The sequence below is a fragment of the Onychostoma macrolepis genome, chromosome 05, assembly GCF_012432095.1.
Source record: "Onychostoma macrolepis isolate SWU-2019 chromosome 05, ASM1243209v1, whole genome shotgun sequence".
NCBI lineage: Eukaryota > Metazoa > Chordata > Actinopteri > Cypriniformes > Cyprinidae > Onychostoma > Onychostoma macrolepis.
Window position 1 is genome coordinate 1,708,263 of NC_081159.1, and position 23,991 is coordinate 1,732,253.

General features: G+C 36.1%; 1 protein-coding gene across 2 annotated transcripts in view; it reads right to left on the minus strand.

Moving 5' to 3' along the window:
* Window positions 1-1,572: 1,572 nt before the first annotated feature.
* gnb1l (guanine nucleotide binding protein (G protein), beta polypeptide 1-like) overlaps window positions 1,573-23,991 on the minus strand; it is a 42,643-nt gene continuing 20,224 nt past the window's right edge. For both annotated transcript variants that reach the window (XM_058777647.1, XM_058777646.1), the window contains exons 6-7: window positions 14,026-14,235; window positions 1,573-6,100 (exon numbers count right to left, since the gene is read on the minus strand). In XM_058777647.1, coding sequence (XP_058633630.1) covers window positions 5,834-6,100; window positions 14,026-14,235 — 477 coding nt within the window. In that variant the 3' untranslated portion in view covers window positions 1,573-5,833. The remainder of the gene's footprint in view (window positions 6,101-14,025; window positions 14,236-23,991) is intronic.

A 23,991-nucleotide genomic window follows, 5' to 3' on the forward strand; every position in this document is an offset into this window, starting at 1 on the left:
AAATAAATTATAAGTAGGCTATATAAATATAGGCTACAATATATTGTGCATGTTTAATTACAAGATGAATTTAAACATTTAAAATAAAATATTTAGCATATGATAGCCTACTAGGCCTAGTAGCCTTTTTTTTTCATATATAGCCCGTTTATATTCATCCTTTGTAATTAAATCTTTTAACAATCCGTCCATTGTCAAGTGAAGCGCACATGTTATTTCCCTGCTTTAGTACATTTGGGTCCGGAAGAGCGCGTTTGGAGGATTGGGCCTCCCTTCGCGTGAGCCTGTTCCCGGCTAGAGGTAATGAGTTTGGCCCATCAGGAAGGCCGGGACACCCGGACCCATGGCTCTTCCGTCAGGGGTCTACCCATCTGTGTTTTCTCTGGTAGCGCTTCGCCTTGATGAGAGGGGCCGCCTGTGTACCTGCATCCATGAATGATGACTGACGGCTGTTTCCAACAATGACCGCTTCTAAAAATGCTCATTATTTATGGGCCGAATGCACCGAAAATTGTATTCGTCTTTGAAGTCGAACATGATGCGTGAGAAGTTCAGCATGAACACACAGTTTGATCTCAGAGGAAATACTTGCGCTTCGAAAACACACACACACACACACACACACACACACACAGTAACAGATTTGAGTAATGATGTGTAAAACATTCGTTCGGCATTACAATGTTACAAAGTCGACGAAAGCTATTAAAATTAAATTAATAAATGAATAAAAAAAATATTATAATAAATTAAAAAATGTAAAATAATGTATCGTTCAAGATAGATCCTAATATAGGCTAAGTCCTTTCAAAAAGAAACATGTTAAATTGTGCGCAGTAGCCTAAATAATTAAACGGCAATGCGTTAACGTGTACAATAATAATAATAATTAAAAAAAACATTTGAATAAAAAAAAAAAACGCAAAATAGGCTTTTTTAAAACTTAAATCCAATACCTTAATTAACTGGATAAGATGAGTCCATTTTGTTATTAATTTTTCATTATTATTTTGAAACCCTGACCATATAGTATTTCCATGCAAAGTCACAGTTTAAATGGATATTATCGAATTAAAACTACTGATCGATCTCTTAACGCGGGGAAATACAAGCGACACTCTACAGACCTACGGCATTGAGTATTAAACAATATTACTGAAGTTATGAACAACTTATGAAAACATAGCCTGTATAAAATTCCTAAAGCGAAAAAACCCTCAATCCACCTTTGAACTTTCTTGTTTTTAACCTTTTCTAGCGCAAGGACTCTCAGCCATCGTAAAAAACAAAAGAGGCTTTTTAATAAACAGCAATAACGACCAATATTGCATTATGCTAAAATAATGTTGACCTAGTTTTTCAGTTAACTGTACCTTTATGTCTCCTGCCATGTCCGACTCTCTTTTGTGTACAAAGCGAGGCAATGAATCAAGTGATGAGATACACCAGTAAAATATATATATTTATTAATTTTATTGTATAAATATTTTTTATATATCAGTCCACGCTGAAAGCCTGTAACTCACAGCACATGGACATTTCTTATCAGACAGCAAAGTAAAGGTCATTAAAACAACACACTGTATGGTTAAGGAAAAATGAACTGGTAATCATGTGACACAGGGTCGCATCTGGAACATCTGTTGTGACAAGCCTATCTTTTGTGTACATTTCTCTCGCTTGGCACGTCCAAAGACAGCTCTTGAAAAGAAAAGAAGAAAAAAAAAAAAAAAACTTAAGGTGGACCAACTCTGCAAAGATGTTTACCTACAGCCACGCACGTGTTTCACATTTTCCCGCGTTTTTCAGCGAATTTGTGTTCCATTTGTCAGCGCCGCGTATGAAAACAAATCACCGGCGTGCTTATCTCAGACAACAGAACCCGCTTCATTCCGACTGAGCTTGCCAACATATAAATAATTTACTATAACACAGCCAGTGTTGGGTTTCTCTCATTCAAAGGGCCATTTCCTCAGACTGTGATTACCTGGGATTATTGTTTGTTTCCAAAAACTAACATCTATTCATCCAGTCTTACCCAGAGAATCCAGCAACACATGCCATGTAGAGTCTATTGTGGGTGACTAGGGGTTTGTTTAAGCTGGTCAGGTGACCTCTGACCCTGGTGCAATAGACAGGCGTGTGTCTGTTGTTCAGGGAGCCGCAGGTTTTTGTCAGTGGCCCGTGTCGAGGTTCTGCTTATACTGACTGCTTAAGTGATCTATTATTGACTTGGGAGGTATAAGCTGAAATCTCCAGCAATACGTGTGCATATTCACTGAACGGACCCCTGGCATGGCTTTGTTGTGCCCTCCCACTGAGTCTATAAAAGTAGGAAGTGATTACCAATCGGATGAGCTCTACAGAGGTCATGGACAAAGGTACATGAGGGTCCACAGATGACAAGGAGAAGGCTAATGACCAGGCGGACTGTGAAATGAACTGTTTTGTCTTCCTCTCCGGCCGGCGACTCGCCCGCTGTTGTTTTTCCTTTAAAAGGATGGCCTCCAAGTTCCCCGAGCTTCCTGTACCGTCTGATGAGATATTCCAGTCTGGGTTTGTCCCCAGAGACACGTGCTTTATGGGGCAGAACGGCTGTGGGCCGTTTGAAGTTGCATGAAATCCCATTTAGCTTAGTACCAAGGATGGCTATTATTACCGCATACGCTGACAAAAATATCCACTTTCAAACTCTTTGCATGTTAGTCAACTAATATCCATGTCTGTTTTCGATAATCAGGTTGAATTATTCAAAAATAAAACATTATGTTTGTTGCCTGAATTTGAAAAACAACAGGTTTGGTTTGAATCTTTATTGAAGTTTAAGAATTGTGACTGAAATCGAATCGAATCGTAATGATTCTGGTACTGATTCACGATTCCAGTTGCTTAACGGTTCCACTAATGATTATTTTAATACTTCTGAGGAAGGAACATTTGGAAGAAAGTGGCCAAAGTTTCTAAATGATTCAATTATTTTAGATTTCAACATGACTTACCTTGATTTTCAATAGCAAAACATTAAAGAGTCACTCATTAGGGAATAAAACTAGGGTATTGTATGATTCACCAAAAGAATCAGTTCATTATTTGTTTGTTTGTTTAACGCCATGCCATCTTCTGTGGCTATTTTCATGGCGAGAAAAATTTATAAGTCAAGTCACCCTTATTTATATAGTGATTTTAACAATACAGATTGCGTCAAAGCAGCTTTACAGCATCAAATAGGAAAAGTGTGCGTCGATAATGCAAAAGGACAATAGTAAACAGTAAACAAATGATATTAGGTTTTTAAAATGCATTTTTGCTACATTAACTCTGTTAAAAATCTCTTCAAAAGAGTTAACTAAATAAAAAAAGTTCTCTCACAGGGTTAAAAGCAGCACAATCTAATAAAACATGCTTCAGAGAAAGAGTTTTGGCAGAGAGAACACGTTGGAGGATTTTGAATTGGTTCATAAAAGGTCAGACATCACACAATTAAACTAAACTGATCCATTGTGTATTGTATGATTCACCAATAGAATCAGTTCATAAAAGTCATTCATTCTGAAATCATAAAACCAAAAGTGAAACAAAACATCTGTAAAATCATGAATTGGTTCTTGGTTCCCATTCCTACTTAAGAATCTTATTTAGAAATATAGTGTAAACAATATTAGATAACAGTACAAAAAGGAAAAGTACTCTGGTGAGTGAGCTGTGTTGTATTCGCAGAGCAATAAATGCAAAAATAACTAGTTTGTCTTTTAGCCACATCCCAGCACAGAGGTCAGCCTTGTCTTTAGGCTGAAAATAGAGCCGCCTTCATCAGCTCATGTGCTTCAAGGGAAGAACGAAACGAATCCTGCTCAATGAATCTTTCTAACAAACAGGCCTGTCTGCGGAGCCGAGCCCTTGTGATTAACCCTGCGTGATGTATGCAGGTCAGTCCAGAGGGCAATCTTAAACTCGGAGGCAGATTTGGAAAAACAGCGCTGAATTACTTTGCCGCTCAGGTGCGACTTCAAGAGCAAATACACACCTACTGAAGCACATCAGCCTGGGCTAAAGCAAACAGATCGGAGCGGACGGTTTAAGCTCTGCCTTTGACAATAAAACACGTTTCAATAACTATCAGCCATTGTGGCAAACTGCAACCAAACACGGTGATGGAGTGTGTTTATACTGGCTGCTTTTGTGTTTGATTTTGAAGCATTTCACCAATAAGAACTCGTTCATTTGGACACGTAAGTAATGGCAACGTCTTTCTAAATTCAACTGAGTTTTAGCTCCACCTCCGAATGGCAGCCAGCCACTAATTTAGGTGCTTTCATTCAAAGAAAATATATTAGCACCAAGCTCAAGTATGTAAATAAAGTCAGTAATTTGCAACAATCAGTTTGAAGGAAATGGTAAAGTTTCGCTATATATAAACCACAAACTACACTGGCCATGCTGTTTTATGACCAAAAAGAACCAAGTCGTTAACAGAACCAATAGTGAAAAATTATCCATTTTGACAAAAAAAAAAAAAACCTGTTTGAAATAAGAATTGATTCTCGATTCCCATCCTTACTTAAGAAACATGTATGCAAATACAAGATCTCAAGTCATTATACAAAAAACAAAAATGTTAAATGAGACTATGTTGTATTTTAGCTCCGCCTCAGAATGGCAGTCAGCCACTAATTTAAGCGCTTTCATTGAAAGAAAATATATTAGCATCACACAAAGTCAGAGTAATTTGCAACAATCAGTTTGAAGAAAACGGTAAAGTGGGCCTTTGCCTTTCAAACTCAACTCTGGCTATATATAAACCGCAAACTACACTGGTCATGCGGTTTTGTTTGACTGACCAAAAAAAAACAGTTCGTAAGTCATTCAATCGAAAATCGTTAACAGAACCAAAAGTGATTAAAATTATTCATTTCGACATTTAAAAAAATAAAATAAAATAAAAAGGAACCTGTTCAAAATAAGAACTGATTCTTGGTTAAAATGCCCCTATTATGGGTTATGAAAGGTTCATATTTTGGTTTTGAGAGTCCCCGTAACAACAGGTTGACATGCAGGCAAGGTCAAAAAACACTTTCATTATCTCATAATATGCATTTATTTTTACCTTACTTGCTCAACAACTCCCAAACAATTCATTTTTCCAAACCCCTCCTTTGCATGACGCTAATCTGCAGTGATTGGTCTGATTGGTCATTTCATTTCAATTTCATAAAGCAGTGTTTGTGAGTGCAGTGCTGCTTTATGTACAGCCGTTACCAGGGAAACAGCTATTGTTACTGCTCCAAAAGCGGCACCTAGTGGCAAAGAATGAATTTGCATTTTCATTCAGACCAACTCAAAAATGGACTGAAGGTGGGGGGTGGCAATATGTGGAAGGGCAATATGCTAATGTTTCATGTTGACGTCAACATGAAACAGCTTGGGATTCATTTTAAAAACAACTCGTTTCAATGATTCAGAGTCTCCTCTTTTTTTTGAAAGACAATAACTTTACACACGGTGCACTTTCAGATTTAAAACATGGCAGGGTGTTTTCATTCACTTAGAGCTGTTACACACTGCATGAAAGGTCATTTCCAAAAATCCATAATAGGGACACTTTAAGAACCTTGTATGCAAATACGAGATATCATGCAAAAAAAATAAATAAAATAAATTAATAAACTGTTAAATGAGACTATGTTGTAGCTCCGCCTCAAAATGGCAGTCAGCCACTAACTTAGGTGCTTTCATTCAAAGAAAATATATTAACACCACGTTCTAGTATGCAAGTAAAGTAATTTGCAACAATCAGTTTGAAGGAAATGGTAAAGTGGGCCTCTGTCTTTCAAACTCAACTTTCGCTATATATAGACCACACACTGATCCGCTGGTCCTTGGACCCCGCGGCCAAAAGTCTCTGTGGGGGGTCCTGATGGTCTGAGAAGGCCACACTATTCACCATGTCAGTATGATGTTGCAGAACAGCCAGCGGCTTCAGTTTCTTCCAGCCGAACACCCTGATGTTGTTGTCCCATCCCGCAGTAGCGAGGATCTTTCCATCGGCACGAATACACAGCTGGGAGACCCCAGGATTGGTCATCTGAACAGAGTCGTGCATCTGTAAGGAAACACAAGTCAGACATCAACCTAAATGAGCCGGGACAGACAAATGCAGGACTTTACTTAACAAACGGTGCCGTCAGAATCTCTATGCAAGGCGTAAATTGAATATCAGATGCGAAACTAAACGTTTTGCTATTAATTTTGCTATAAAAGTTTAATTGCAACATATAATCATCGCAGTTAATAGTTCACCGTCTGTTTAATTACATGTCATTAACTAACTGCATGAATTTTACTGTACATTTACTGTACATGTGGACATCAACTTGACACTGATAAGCTACTGCTAAATATAATGTAGAAACTTTAAAATAGAAACTTACATTTTCTGTAAAGCTACTTTGCAACGATTCGTATCGTGAAAAGCACAACACAAATAAACTGGCAACTGGGAATTATAGAAATTAAATACTTTTATTTTGATGATAATGTCATTTATAATGTTGCAAAAGATTTCTATTTCAGATAAATGCTTTTCTTCTGAACTTTCCATTTATCAAAGAAACCTGAAAAAAAAAAAAAAAATATATATATATATATATATATATATATATATATATATATATATATATATATATATATATATATATATATATATATATATATATATATATATTCTACTCAGCTGTTTTCAACATAGTAATAAAATCAGAATATCAGAACGATTTCTGAAGGATCATGTGACTGGAGTAAGGATGCTAAATATTCAGCTTTGAAATCACAGGAATAAATTACATTTTAAAATACATTCAAATAGAAAACCGTTATTTTAAATAGAATTTTTTTTTAAAATAAATTTTACTGTTTTTGCTGTACTTTGGATCAAATAAATGCAGGCTTGGTGAGCAGAAGAGACTTCTTAAAACAAAAAAAACACATGAAAAATCTTACTGTTCAAAAACTTTTGACTGGGAGTGTACCTTACCAACTATGAAAAGCGCAATACAAATATACTGGAATTGAATAGAAACGAATCGTGGCAATTGTCACCATGCGCACTTACTCGTCTCAGGCAGCTAGAAAGGATTACCGTTTAAATGCACGACGCGTAAACTATTTACCAGAAACAAATGAGCTTGTTGTTAAATGACCTGAGCGAGATCAAATTTAAATCCCTAAAAAAACCAGGCCATAGAGTGAGAGCAATTCCCCACCAGCCACCTTCAGGCTGATCTGATGATTGAGCCGCAAATGAACGGCTAAATAGCTGTTGAACCTGGCAGAGAAAATCCGTGAGCCTCAATCGTCGGCCGTAAAACATTCAATCATGAGCAAAACGCTATTTGGATTGGAGCATTAGACGTTAGAGTTACCTTTGTCACCAAGCAAGGACTGCTTTGTTTGTGAAGGCCTTGTTGTTTTAACAGTCTCTGGTGAATTACATTTGCATTGAAAGGTCTGGTCAGCAGCACGAGGGAAGCAAACACTGGCTAAAGATTACCTTCCCTTGCTCTCTGTGATCTACGGCGGCCAGGAGACCAGATAAATCTCAGTAATGGGCAATAATGTGACGTATTATAAAGTATTACCGAGAGCTCATTATCTCTCCTTTGAGGACGTTCTCGAGGTATTTCCTGGAGAAAAGCGCATGTGTGTGCTAAGCTTGTGTGTGTGTGTGTTTCTCCACGGGAGGCATCTGGTCCCAAAGCTGGAATCGAACTGGACAGCGTAAAATTGACTTCATAAGCGGTGTCCGGAGAGACTAATGGCTCTCATGCGGGAGAAGACAGTGAAGAATTTGTCGGCGTGCTCCTGTTTCTGCCTGGAAAATCAGAGCCAGTCACTCCTGCATGTGGAAGATATAAGCCAGTCAGGTATTCCTGACCCAAGCGGATAGAAGAATGCGCCGGGAACACCGTCCACAACATTATTCTTTAACAGGAGGAGGAAAAACGAGCATTGCTTTTGCTCGTATCTGAAATCACTTTGCATCATAGTCCAAATCGAAATCCTGGTGCATGGTAATGATATCACCTGCGTGCAGAAACTTTCCCACAAAGGGAAAGGGAGAGACTGGTTTCGGCCAAGAGGGACAGCGAAAAGATGAATCGCTCCGAGCCGAGGTTGGTATGCCTGAGCATCTGGTCCATATTACAGAGCTGATAATGATGGGTTAATGTGTCTATCTGTGTTTGTTATGCTTCCCATAGTTTGTGTCAGGAAAATACATTAATTTAATTAAGAGGTCACAGCAAAGCGATAAAAAAGGTAAATGGGTGTTTATAAAGCGAGGCCTGTATCGAGAAATAACCATTAGAAAAGGCTGATTTACAGATCGCCACGCTTTCGTTTTTTTTTCTTTAAATAATCACATGAACTGAATTTTCCTACAGCTTTCACTCTTTCAGGGTGTTTTAAAACAGAAGTTGGGAGATTAAACATTACGGGCTGCGTTTAATCCAAAATCCTAAATTAGCACATCTGGCTATTGCTTTTCCACACATATGCTTGATTTAAATGGTGTTTCTCTCATATTCGATCTCGTTCGAATGCAATATGGAAGCATTCATTTCTAACACAGCCTTTAGAGCTTGAGAATGGTTATTAGCTTTCATTTATGGAATCCATTCTCCATGGGTCCACATCCTCTGCAATGAACTTGCAGACATCAAAGAGGTCAGTCTTTATGAACTATCCTTCATTTCTCCATTGGGCTATTGATTCCTGATGGGGGATACGTAGCAAACGGTCATCTGTGCACGCAACGTACACGCATATGCTTGTTCTGTCGGCGATTAACCAAAAACAAACCTCAAAACTCGCCTTAGGCCCAACGGTGGACTGGAAGATAATACGTTTACTTGGTTATACTACACAACGGAGTGCCAATTGAAAGAGTCCTGAAATTGGAAATAAGTTGCATTTTTGCACTTGTGGTTCCATCTGGTTATTACAAGCTTAAGATATTCTTTAGCTTGAGATATTCATCATCATTACTCCAGTCTTCAGTGTCACATGATTCTTCAGAAAATATTCTAATATGCTGATTTGCAGTTCAAGAAACATTTTTGATGATTATTATCAATATTTAAAACCGTTGAGTACATTTTTTCAGGATTCTTTGATGAACAGAAAGATTCAAAGATCAGAATTTATCTGAAATAAAAAGCTTTAGTAACATTATACACTATACCATTCAGAAGCTTGGGGAGTCTAGAAATTAATACTTTTATTTTGCAAGGATGCTTTAAATTGATCAAAAGTGATGATAAAAGACATTTATAATGTTACAAAAGATTTCCATTTCAGGTAAATGCTTTTCATCTGAACTTTCTATTCATCAAAAGTAACCTGAAAAAAAAATTCTACTCAATTCAACAAAATAATAATAATAAATGTTTTTTGAGCAGCAAATCAGAATATCAGAATGATTTCTGAAGGATCATGTGACTGGAGTAACAATGCTAAAAAAATCTGCTTTAAAATGACAGGAATAAATAAAATTTTAAAATATATTCAAATAGAAAACAGTTATTTTAAATAGTAAAAATATTTCAAAATTTGACTGTTTTTGCTGTATTTTGGATCAAATAAATGCAGGCTTGGTGAGCAGAAGAGAATTCTTTAAAAAACATGAAAAATCTTACTGTTTTTGTCCGGTAGTGTACCTAACTAACGATATAAGGTGCAAATTAGGAGTTTATTGAGGCAAAAGTAAGAGTTAATGGTTTCTTAATAGCGGGAATTTGACCTTAAAATAAAGTGTGACCAAAAACATCCCCCAAATTGTGATGTTTTAAGCTTTCACGTGTCTTGAAAATAGTCACCACTAATAACCTACTCCTAAATATAATGTAGAAACTTAAAAGTTTCTGTAAAGCTGCTTTGCAACGATTGGTATCGTGAAAAGTGCTTTCCACAAAACTTGAATTGAACTGAATTTTACTTCTAGTGATTGCATTTAGGCTTCAAAACGTTGTACAATTGTAAAGATTATCTTGAAGAACAAAACATAACTATAAATGTCTGTTGGTCACAGAGCTTATTTTTTTTATTATTCAGGTCAATGGAAAAATCCTATTGGCTTTTTGTGAAGGGAACCATGGTGATGCTAACTTCTAAGTTGGCCTATAAAAAAAATAAATAAATAAAATAAAATCAATTAAAAAAAGTCAGAGATCATTTTTTTTGAAAGCAATGCAATGAGACAAGTACGCAACGAGTGGGTTGCCAATTAAAAAGCTAAGTGCGATCGATTTTTGGCAGCAACTAACGGGATGTTCAAAGCGCAATATGTTGCTCTTTCCGGCATGGACTTGGCAGGCTCTTCTGACCTCACACTGATCACTGAAACCAGTTATCACCACTTGTCCACTTGAGTCTGACAGTCCAGTACAGATGAAGGATGTGTTTGCATTTTCCGACACACCCCTTTCGTTTGCACTTCGAATTACGCATTTTTTCAACCCCGCAGTTCTCCAATCTGAGCATTGCACCAAGTAAAAATTTTTTTTTTTTTTAGCATAACAGCATTGAAAAATTGAAATCAATGCCTAATATTATTGATGACAGCGAAGGAATGTACAAAGCATCCCGCTTCCTCATTCCAGAACACCCCTTGACGGGGCAGCCTGATCCCTCCAGTCGAGTGCTGACAGACGCTGGATACCTGAAGCACAGAGTCTGGTGCGATAGTAGAAGGGAGGGCCGTTTAATTGAGAAGGGCGGCAGGAATGTAGGGACTAAAAGTGAAGAGATGTGGAGATGCACCTGTGAGTGCTGTCAGCACGTCTCCAACAGCATGCAAAGACAGCCATGCTTGATTTACACTAATCTTTACACACATACAGCCTCACCCTCTAAAATCTTGTCCGTCCACATCTGTCAAGAGTCAGGAGCGAGGCTAACCACCCATAGCCAAATCTTGATCAACAAACGTCTTGCTTTTTACCATTACACAAACCGCTGCGATCACACATGCAAAGCGATATGCAAGTGTGATCACTCTTAGTCAAGCCTGTGATAGATGCGGCTGCTCAATTCCACCAACACGGCTATCATTATCCATGAGCGCCCCGGGCCAATCAATCCTCATCTGTGCTTGATAAGAGCCGCTTGCTTTTCTTCAGCTCACATACGCAAGCTTACAGACTACTGGCGGTTTTTCAGCAAAGCGTCGAAAGCGTTAATCTCGTCATTAAAACTGCTGACAACATTTTTTTTCCCCCATTTCATAATGAAAACAAAAGTGAGACAAAAATACATTTTTACTGTTGCAAGAAAGAAGATGTGACAAAAATAACAATACAAGGCATCAATAATGCACTAAAATGTTTTTGAAGAAATAAAACATAAAAGGAAGGTTAATGATATGCACATTTAAATGTTTTTGAAAAAAGTCTCTTCTGCTCACCAAGCCTGCATTTATTTGATCCAAAATACAGCAAAAGCAGTAATATTGTGAAATATTTTTATTTTTTTTAAATAACTGCTTTCTATTTGAATTTATTTTCAAAAGTAATTTATTTCTGTGATCAAAGCAACATTTTCAGCATCATTACTCCAGTGTCACATGATCCTTCAGAAATCGTTCTAATATGCTGATTTGCTGTTTAAGAAACATTTATTATTATTTTTATTATCAATATTTAAAACAGTTGAGTACATTCTTTGCAGGATAAACAGAAAGATCCCATCAGCATTTATCTGAAATAAAAAGCTCACTATATACACACTATACCATTCAAAAGTTTGGAGTCAGTAAAATATATATATATATTTTTTTGGAAAAGAAATGAAAGAAATTAATACTTTTATTTATCAAGGATGCTTTAAGGATGAAAAAAATTGATTAAAAAAAATTATAATTTCAGATAAATGCTGTTCTTCTGAACTTTCTATTCATCAAAGAAACCTGAAAAACTCTACTCCGCTGTTTTCAACATAATAATGATAAAAGATTATTAAGCAAATCAGAATATTAGAATGATTTCTGAAGGATCATGTGACTGGAGTAATGACGCAAAAAATTCAGCTTTGAAATAACAGGAATAAATTACATTTAAAAATATATTCAAATAGAAAGCAGTAATTTTAAACAGTAAAAATTGTACTTTGGATCAAATATATGCAGACCTCTTTAAAAAACAAGAAAAATCATATGGTTCAAAAACTTGACTGGTAGTGTATGACTAAAACAACTTAAAACAAATTATTAATAAAAAAAAACCTAAAAAAGGTGCTTGTTAGCGTTCTCCACAGCGAGTGCATTTCAGCCACAGGTTAAGGCCATGTTGCTTCATCGCTCCTCAGCCTTTCGTAGAGCCTCCCACTGTGAACTACTGTTCCTTTTATTGCAGATGTGTTTTTTGTTTGGTTAGCAGCCTGCGAGGTTTTGATGTTTTTATTACCTCTCGCGGGTCGTTCGTCAAGCGGCAGATACCCCAGCTCTACCGCCACACAAAAATACGTCTGTGGGAAGAGCTCACAGCGGCTGTCTGGACGTCACACTGCGCTGCACTTCAGGGTAATTTAAAAGCCCCCGCTGACTCCTTTTCCGAGCTGCTCTTTTTTTTCAAGCCCTTTCCGCCAAGAATTACATTTTAAATCAATTTTTTTTTTGACGTGCAAAATAAACCGAACCGTCGATACAGCTCCTATTTTGTGAATAAACGCTTATTACTGCAGATACATTTTGCATGCAAGACAAAATAGGGAGGAAGGTTTGGGAATATTTCTAATTCATCCATTCATGTGTAAAAGGCGCTGGAAAGAATAACAATCCGTGCACAGGACTGGAGTGTTGTATATCAGAGCCTTTTCACACAGATTTCTCGCCGCTTATGAAATATTGAATCTGTAAGACCTGAAATCAGCAGAGAGTATGGCTGCTAATGAGGCATTACCTTTCAGACGAGTAAAGTGTTATGAAAGCATGCTCATTTTTTAAGAATGCTGTGTAAATATAAATATAAAAGCATTTGTATGTGCACGGCATTGTGGGAGAAGAGATGTTTTCGTCTAGAGGCAAAATCTGTACACACGTGCCACGTACACACCGCTGCGAAACACTCCTCAACTCAACTTTTTTATTTTATTTTTTTTACATTTTCCAATTTTTTTTTTTTTTGAGAACCGAACTGAGCAACCAGTTACTAATTCGACAGAGAACGAGCATGTAATAGCACTGTACCAATAACCCACGAACAATAATAAAAACATCTCTAGAGACTAATATGACTACGGTCAAAAATAGCCAACACCAAATGTCTGGCACCCTTGTTTCTTGCATTCAAAAAACAGAGAAACGTCAGAACTGAATGTGACATACGGTCATAAATATTCACAACATGGAACTGAAATTGACTGGATTGTGAAAGGTGGGTGCTCTATATATCAGAATGTGACTTTGCAGTTAAATATCTAAAATATCCACTTCAAAAATATTGAAGGCAGCAAAGTTTGAGGAGGCTTTTTGAATGGATTTAAAGGCTCAAGTTCACCTTTGAGAGCATCTCAATGTATCCCAATGGTAACGCTTCTTTTTTTTTCAAATTTAATGCAATTTGCAATTATTGCTGTTCTAAATCAATGCATTTAGTGCTGCATGATTTGAAAAAAAAAAAAAAAATTTTCTGATAAAAATTGCAGCTTATTTATTTAATAAAATCACAGCTTGCGTAATTTGATGATTGCACTAAGCAATATTCCAATTTCAGTTTTACTTCAATTTAATCATGCAGCCATATAATTTACTACTGACAAGATTACTGACAATGCATAACTTGATATTTGGGTATTGGTTAATATTAATGCTATAAGCCATTAGGCGATGGCAGCCGAATAGGAAAGTTGCTTTAGAAGCAACGTTACTAGGCGGAGCAAGCTAGATAATACATTAAAAGTTTACAAAGACAAACATTTTTCTCTTAATTAAAGGTTTCAGTAATGAAGATGCATTACTTTCACATGTGATCTCACCTGAAGGTTTTGCTGCTTGTCAAGTGTCCAGGATTGGAGGATCTTCTCTGAAGAACCCGAGATGCCTTTCTGCTTGCATACATCAACGTCTAGACACATGACTGGCTCAGGATGTGCCTTCAGACAGCTGTATGGACGCCGATGGGAAACATCCCATAACACCAGAGAGCCGTCCTCATAACCGGCACACAGAACCGGACCAGAATCCGCCTACAGAGAGACAAACAAACAGATGACAGACCAAGGAAAACAGGAATGTAGAAATAGTGAAGGGTTAGGAAGAGAGAGAGAAAAAGAACAGATGAACAGAAGCATATGGCAGCAGTGTTTATCAGAGGTTATCAGTCTGCTCGTGCTCTGATGAACCGCAGCATTAATCATCTGATGCTGCCTTCAGCCAATCACAGCAGCGCTGGCAGATATACAGGCTATGGTGAAATAAATATATTTAATAACATTTGTTGTCAATAAAATTAGCTTTAATATATTTTAGTCAAAATTTCAAAGTGTAAAAATGTAATAAATATGTGTCCTTGTGTCAAGTTAAAAATATTGTGGAGAAAAACAAAAACAAACAAATAAATAAATACTGCACAAAATAAATTAAAAAATATTTTATTATATATATATATATATATATATATATATAATTTTTAATATTAAATGAAATATATATAAATAGTAGAAAACTACATATACATATACATATATATATATATATATATAATAAAAAAGAGACATCAAATATTTTTATTTTATTTTTGGATATATCACCCAGCTGTAGAGAGAATGAATAGATATGAATAGAATAGAATGAATAGACAAGCAGACAAATATCTGCAAACCACAAAACAGAAAAGCCCCATATTTGCATATAACACTCATAACTGCTTTAACAAGCCATTATAATCCTTAATCCAGAGCCTGTGGTCACTTTATACTGCCACAATCAGTGTGACCTCTGACTCCGTTTACCTTCTGTGACCTTTTTTCACTTAACCTCATAAAAAAGCGACGGCTCAGGTGCGTGTGCTTGTTTGTTTGCTCAGATTTACAGCACCTCCGAGGTTCCCCGCTCATTATCTGCAAGGAGAAGCGCTCGAGCTACACGGCTACACGCAGTAGGCTGTCTCATAAATCAGTTTAGCGGATAAAAGCAGAATGAGAGAGCTGATAAAAGCCTACAGTCTCATAACTCAGAACAGAGCTGCAGGCGTGCTGTCTACACAACAAGATTTACAACAGAGGTGTCCTTCCCCTCTTTTCTCAGCCACACACACACACACACACACACACACACACACACACACACACATCTTCTCCAGAAGATCATTTGTCTGCTTGTGCAAGTGACAACACAGTGTTGCCATTCACTGGATTTGATTTACACTATGGTGTGTATGCAAATAGCAACTACAATAAAATTGCTTTTTATATAGCACACATTTATTTGGTTTTCTTATTACTTATTACAAACAAGCAGCATTGTAAGACATACACAACCATTCAAATGTTTAGGGTCATTAGGTTTACTTAAAAAAAAAAATAATAAAAAAAGATACTTTTAGTCAGCAAGATGCATTCAATTTACTGAAAATTTAAAGTATAGAGCTTTATAATGTTACAAAAAAATTCTGTCAAATAAATGCTGTTCTTTGAACTTTCAAAGAATCTTAAAAAATAAATTACCACAGTTTCAGCAATAATATTGAGCAGCACAACATTGATAATAATAATAAATGTTTCTCGAGCAGCAAATCAGCATATTAGAATGATTTCTGAAGATCATGTGACACTGAAGACTGGAGTAATGATGCTGAAAATACAGGTTTGATATTTTAGTATACCTGAGACAATATTAAAGTTCTTATAGGCTAATATTATTACAGTTTTAGTTTTAAATATTTTTTTAGATGATACATCAAGTTATACAAAATTAAAATGAGATATGTTGCCTTCACAACTAGCTGAAATAACAATTTTGTATATTTTATTTCAAGTAATTTTATAATAACCCTACATTGGAAACAAATTACATTTATTAAAAAAAAAAAAAAAAACACTTTTGCCTGTATTTTTGATCAAATAAATGCAGCCGTGGCGAACATAAAAGACTTCAAAAACCATTCAAAAATATATATTTTTTTTCTTTCAACAGTAGTGTTCAATAATTAACAAGAAGCAATGATAAAAACTAAAACAACAAAATATATATATATATATATATAAAAATAAAACCATGCACGATGCCTGTCTCGTGAGTCCAGTTTGTTTTGTTCTCGTTTTGGGTTTTACCTACAGAAGGATGAGAAATGAGAAATCATCTGCCCTCGGGCAACGTTAGTGTACCGGGTACAGGCAAATCTGGCAAGAGAAAAATTCTTTCCATATGTGTAAGGCCTGAAAAATCAGGACTCATTCACCCCCCCCCCCCCTCCCCCCTCCTCTCTTATAAAGGTCGTCCTCTCTTCGCACGGTATATTTCTTTTTCTGCTTAATAAAATAAAATTTCCCTCGAATCGCGAACGCCATGCACGTAAACACATCACCGGAGCGTATTAGGGTGAAATAAAAAATAAAACAACTGGAAATCAATCCCCAAGCCTCATAGACAGTTGTTAAGCATTACCGTCTGTTGCCCTCTGGCCCCTGCACTTCAGTTAAGTGTAGGTGCTCCCTGATTGATGATGTCACAGGTCGAGGGTCACGGAACCCTGGGTAGACACCTAATTCATTATATCCTCCATGGCTGGTCTACAAGAGGGCGCTTTAGCCGGATTAGGACTCAGGCTTCAGGGAAAGATTCATCATCCCAACAGCTGCTTCAGATGGATGCTCCAGACTGAAGCCACAACAGACCAGCGGCGTTCCACTGGATGGCAACAAGTCGCCATGCACCAGCGAAGCCCCGCTGAGCGGGCAACCGCAGAATTGATCCTGGCACAGCATCTCTGGGGGCCTTCAAAGGAAGATCAGGAGAGAGGAGCTCCTCTAGGTCGAGTCGTGTGAAGGACTGTGGGTGGCGTGTATGTAAGCCACACCTAGAACAAGAGCCAACAGATGTGCAACAGGGTTACTAGAACATGCAACACGCTGATGAAAGTGAAAGCGGTTTACGGGGCTGTAATGAGGAACCCAAAGAGGCCAGGCTCTGAAAAGCTTACGGAGCAGAGCTGGTGGAGATGAGCGGAGTTTGATGGATATCTGTACAGGAACATTTCCTTCTCACCAACACCTCATTCAATCTCACTCAGTACGTTTACACGCGCAGTTTTGTTTTTTTTTTGGTCCCAAGTAATTAAACTAGTGCTGTCAAACATTTAATCACATCCAAAATACAAGTTTTTGTTTACATGATGTGTGACCCTGGAGCACAAAACCAGTCTTAAGTCGCTGGGGTATATTTGTAGCAATAGCCAAAAATACACTGCATGGGTCAAAATTATTGATTTTTCTTTTATGCCAAAAATCATTAGGATATTAAGTAAAGATCATGTTCCATGAAGGTATTTTGTAAATTTCCTACCGTAAATATCTCAAAACTTCATTTTTGATTAGTAATATGCATTGCTAAGAACTTCATTTGGACAACTTTAAAGGCGATTTTCTCAATATTTAGATTTTTTTGCACCCTCAGATTCCAGATTTTCAAATAGTTGTATCTCAGCCAAATATTGTCCAATCATAACAATTTATTTATTCAGCTTTCAGATGATGTATAAATCTCAGTTTAAATAAATTGACCCTTATGACTGGTTTTGTGGTCCAGGGTCACATATATGTGTGTGTACTGTGTATATTTATTATGTATAAATAAATACACACACACACACACACACACACACAGGTACAGTATTTAGAAAATATGTACATGTATTCATATAATTTATATTAGTCATATTATATTATATCAGCGTTGGGTGTAACTAATTACTAAGTAATTAGTTACTGTAATTTAATTACTTTTCCTTTGAAAAGTAAAGTAAGGGATTACTCTTATTTTTTCTGTAATAATTACAGCTACTTATGTAATTGAACTTAATACTGCATAGACTGTAGAACATTTATAAACAATACAATACTGGATTTAACAATTTAAAGTCTTACTTTAATATGCATGCTTTTTATGTACCCTTTTCACTTTAGATACTTTGGTGAGTTAATAAAAATATTGGTAACACTTTAGTGTCCAATTCTCACTATTAACTTGTTGGTTATTAGCATAAATGTTATTGGGGTATTGGCGGTTTATTATTACTTAAAAAGCACATATTAAAGGCTTATTCTGCAATACATTCTAAATCCTTAATCCTACTCAATTCTTAAATTTATCAACTACTTTACTAAGTATTAAGGAGTATATTGAGGCAAAAGTCACAGTTAATAGTTAGTTAACAATTGTGAGTCGCTTTGGATAAAAGCGTCTGCAAAATGACTAAATATAAATGTAGTTAATAGCGAGAATTGGACCCTAATCTAAAGTGTGAGCAGAATAATTGATGTAGTTACTTGAAAGAATTAAAAGAACCGTTTCATGTCCATCATTGTGTCATTAACTTGTCGAGGTTGATATAGAATTTAGAAAGTAATTAAATTTTTTTGGACAGAGTAATTTGTACAGCAATCTAATTACACTGTTGAAGATGTAATTAGTAACTAGTAATTAATTACTTTTTTTAGGAGTAACTTACCCAACACTGTATATAATATATAGACATAACATTTTTCTTAAATATATACACATGCATGTGTGTGTATTTATATATATATATATATACACACATAATAAATAGACATAGTACACACACATATCATGTGAACAAAAATTTTATGTAATTAATTAATCGTTTGACAGCACTAAATTAAACAAGCTGACCTACCCGATTATCAATTTGTTTTTAAATTCGCAATGGACTTGTGCAATTTCAGTATGATTAAAGCATTTAAATTACACTTTAATTATTAATTTTTTTTTAAATTGCACAAAAAAAAAAAAAAAAAAAATTAGTGCTTTAATCTGGCAATTTGAATATTTAAAGTGCATGTTAAATAAGGAAGAAACGATTCTAAAACTGACCAATAGAGATAGGATAATAACCATTTATTATGGCGTCCATACAATAACCGAAGTAATTAAACTAGTGCTGTCAAACGATTAATAGCGACTAATCGCATCCAAAATAAAGGTTTTTGTTTACATGATGTGTGTGTGTGTACTGGGTACATTTATTATGTATAAATAAATACACACACATACAGCATATATTTTGAAAATATCAAATCAATCAATCAATCTGTAAACATTAAAGTCAAGTTTGAGACAGTAGTGATTATCAAAAGGTTATATTAAACAGTCTCAATAAATTCTTCAAGTATTGAAGTATTAAAACAGAGCAAAACAATGTAAATAATTAAATATCCAAAATCGACTCCAGTATTATTTTATTATTAAAGTATTTATTAAAATATTCAATTAGCTTCTATATTTTCAGTATTCAGTTTAGTTTACATTTAGCAATTCTGTGTGTTTCAAGTTCAATTTCAACCACAATTTATATTTTATTATATTAATTAAAATATATTAAATTTATTCAGCTAATACTTATGCATTTTTCAATAAACAAAAATTATTTTTAATAGTTTTAACTAACAAAAACACCAACACTGAATAGACCAATCACACACACACACACAGCTAATATCAATATCAGCCAATAACACTAACAATATCTCATGTACCTCTAATCTAAAAATACAGACTGAGACACTCTTCACAATTTTCCAACCAATCAGAAGCCACAGGGCTCTATCACAACCGAGACGGGGAAAAAGACAAAAAGTGCCAAACGAGACTCAAGCCAAACCCAAAAGAAAGCATTACTTAATATGGCATTTAATCTGTTCCAACAGTCCAACACAAAGCGCTTAAAGAAAGAAAATAAATCTGTTGTCAGTTCCACTGGCAGCTTGATGGAGGAGACGCGTTCAAAGAGAAGAGAAGAGTGCGATTGTGTGTGTGTGTGTGTGTGTGTGTGTGAGGTTGAGGAAACAGCAGTCTGCACCAGCAGGGATCGTGAGGATAACAAGACAACTGCCTCATGATTGATTGACACCGGGAGCGAGCATGTGTTACAGCCGCTGGGGAAGTGACTGGGCCAAGTGTGCCACACGGAGCGAAGACTGCTCAACACGTTCACGCTGGGCTCCTCATCCGTGCAGACGGGTCGCTCTGAGCTCCAGCGTGACAGTAACAGATCTCCTCGTCTGAGCAAATGAAAGACAACAGCTCGGAGCGATTTGCTGTTAGACGTCAGTAGCTCTGCGAGTGAACGGCGCATTATTGTTCATCCCAAAGAGGCACAAAATCTCTTTCACTGACTTTTACATTAAATGTTCCCTCCTGCTGAAATGACCTGCCCAACTCAATCTGAGTCCTTAGCCATCTTCAACAAATGGCTAAAAACACATCACTCTGGCACTCTCTATTCTAATTCTATTTTATCTATTTGTTTTTTATACATATATATAAAAAAAAAATTGACCCTCTAACACTGAAACCAGTGTTAATTTCGTTGACGAATAATTTGTCAATTTTCGTCAACGATATTTTTTTTCACTGACGACAACGAGACGATAACGAACGAAAACTCTTTTTGAATGACAAAAATTATGACGTAAATCTATTGACATTTACGTCAACTAATAAAAACGAGACTAAAATGTTAGGGAGGGACGATTTGGGAAGAGATTCATTCAGAACGAATCTGCTGCATATGAGGTTAGATGCGAACATATGAACCGGCGGGACATAAGCTAAAATACACTTGCTGCACGGCGCATAAAACAGCATAAAAAATGTCAATATGTGGGAGTATGAGAAGAGCAGGCATATGGATAAATCTGACGACGCAAGAGAGAACTCAATTCGGTCCGGTTTTCTGAGCGCAGACACTGAAGCATACACACACAGATATGGAAGGCCAAAAGGGTCAAAACACGTGAATTTTAACGCGTTAACAACACGTATTTCACGCGTGAAAAATCAGTGCGTTAAATACGTGTTAAAAATCAGTTTGAATGGGTTAGTGTCATTGGCTGCTGAAGACTTGGGTCAAACCATTTATGTGAGCTTAGGGGGGTGTACCATTCATAGACCATTCCTACCACCATTTAACATGCTATAGATCAGCTTATTCAGCCTAATTATTTTGTCTTCTGTCTTTTTTTCCCCTTTTCTTTTTGTGTAGAATATATTTAAATTGCGGTTTTAGGAAATATTACATAAAAATAAAATTTCTTTCTCCACTCATGCTTTTTTTGTTATCAAAGGATGAATATTTTGTGGGGAAATCAGTTACAGTGGAGGTAAAAACAAATTCACGTGTTTTTGGCCCTTTTGGCCTTCCATACACAGAAAGCACGTCTCACAGTGCGAGTACTCTTTCACGTCGCATGAACGGAGAAATACACACAAAATGATGTGGAAATGTCAGTTTTGACGAATATTCACGTTAACACAGTTGATTACATCTTAAGTGAACATAAACAGTAGGGAGAACGTGTATCAGTACATTGCATCCATGCATTCGGTTTTAAAGGGACAGCAGCCTAATTTAGTCACTATTGTCCGAGTCATTGATGTTAATCAAGCAACAAAAGAAAGACAGAAAAAGCACTCACTGCTCTTGACTGAATCACTTTAGTAGCCCTAAAGATTAATCTAAATTTATTTATAGAAATAAAAATGAAGAATATGGTAAACAAGTTGCTATAAAGAATGCATAATTAGTCTATATAACCATTGGTATTTAATTAAAAAGAAGACCATGTTGTTGTTCTTTATGAGAAGTGGTTTTATTTAATTTTGACAAAAGGCATGTTGTGTGTCACCGCAGTTAAATCACAGTCTATCATGATAAAACCTTAATATCAAACCTACATAATGAGTTTGGAAATTTTAGAGAAATGCTTAATAAATGCACTGTAACTAAACCCCATTAGATTTTAGCCGACTAAATTTACTGTAGATTTAGTCGACTAAAACTAGACTAAAACTAAAAACAATTCAGATGACTAAAATATGACTAAAACTAAAAAATGGCATTTTAGTCAAAAGACTACACTGTAAAAAAAAAAAAAAAGAAAGTTGAGCCAACTTAAAATTTTAAAGCAACCAGCTTCAGCAGATTTTTGAGTTCTCTCAACTTGTCGCTTTAAGTTTATACAACAAAATTGAGAATCTCCCACAAAAATAAGTTGAGCAAATTAAATTAAAAATTAAAATTAAAATTTTAAATTGGCTCAACTTTTTCTTTTTTTACAGTGTATGGCTAAAACTAAATCAAAATTTGCTGTAAAAATTAACACTGTCTGGAACTCTCTATCCGTTTTCTAACTGCTTGTTTTCTTAAACAAAAAAAGCCTCTAACACTAGCTTTCTCCATTCTTTTTCTATTCTATCTACTTGTTTTCTTTTTATTGTATGTACATCTCTCTCTCTCTCTCTCTCTCTCTATCTGTCCATCTACCCTTGCTACATGTACTGCGTTAGGCTAACCGAGACTTGTTATAGCATTTGCATATTATTGCTCTCTTGTTGGTTTTGATTGCTTCTATCGCCCTCAGTTGTAAGTCGCTTTGGATAAAAGCATCTGCTAAATGACTAAATGTAATGTAAATGTTACCTGTGGGGCGCCCCAATAATACTTCATAATGATCCATTCTAATGCATGCAGAGCCCCACTGTCTACACAAGACAGGGAAGATGGATGAGGGAATGCTGGTGAAAAACAAACTGAATTACAACAGCAGTCTTTTCATTGGCTGTCACTGATACAACCAACGAAAGCGCCTGCAGCCGTGCTGCGTTCATCAGCCGCTTTGATTAGCTCTGCCAATTAACTGCGAGCAAACTCCGCCCTGCTGTCAAATGACCTGACATTCATTTTTTTACTTCAAGGCTACAGATGGAAAAGCCGTAAATACTGCAAAAAGAGATATTAATTATCTGTGAAAATAATTGCAGGTTTCTTTAATGGGGGCAAAATAAAATGTTCAGCTGTGTTTACAAAACACACATGGACAGTTGATATACGGCACTGAAGTGAAGTTGTTCCAAACACCATGATTACAGTGCAGCGAGGGTAAAGGGGGGAAGAACAGCCCGGACAGGTCGCATCCATAAATCAGATCAGTTCTGTCACTTTACACACTTGCCAACTGCTCAGTTTCTCTGTGAGCTCTAGGCTTGCTTGTCAGTACTTCAAAAGGCAATGCTTGATAATGTCAAACTTGGAAGAAAAACAACATTATAACAAACCTTGGAAAATCAGACAAGGCTGAAAAAAATTAGACTTTCAAGTGCAACCAAGAACATTGTCACGCATGCATGAGAAACGAGATATTCATAAATTGGAAACGATAAAGTGTGAACATGCAAAGGTTCTCGCACGTATGAAGAAGTCAAGGTCAGTTTAGGGTTTTTGTGCAATGCTAACTACTGTTTACAGTGTAAAACTTTTTGAATTTAAAGATCAAGGTAAATTGTACTTAATTTGTCTTCCGGGAAACATGCAAGTATCTTCTGTTGCATCCGAAGGGCAGTACTAAATGGAAATTTCTACAAAATAATAAAAATTTTGACATTTTCATGCTGTTCAAAAGTTTTTGAATGCATCGTGTTTCCTTCTGGAGCATCAGTGAATGTTTGAACCTTTTTTAATAGTTGTGTTTGAGTCCCTCAATTGTCCTTAGCGTGAAAAGATGGATCTCAAAATCATACAGTCACTGCTGGAAAGTGTTCAAATATGCAAAAGATGCTGGAAGATTACGCAGGACATGGAGGATTTTTCTGAAGAACAGTGCTCAGTTTAACTGTTCAGAACAAACAAGGGACTCAAGAACAACCATCACAAAACAAAAAAACAGTTGGGGATCATCCAGGTAACCACACACAGTATTAACAAC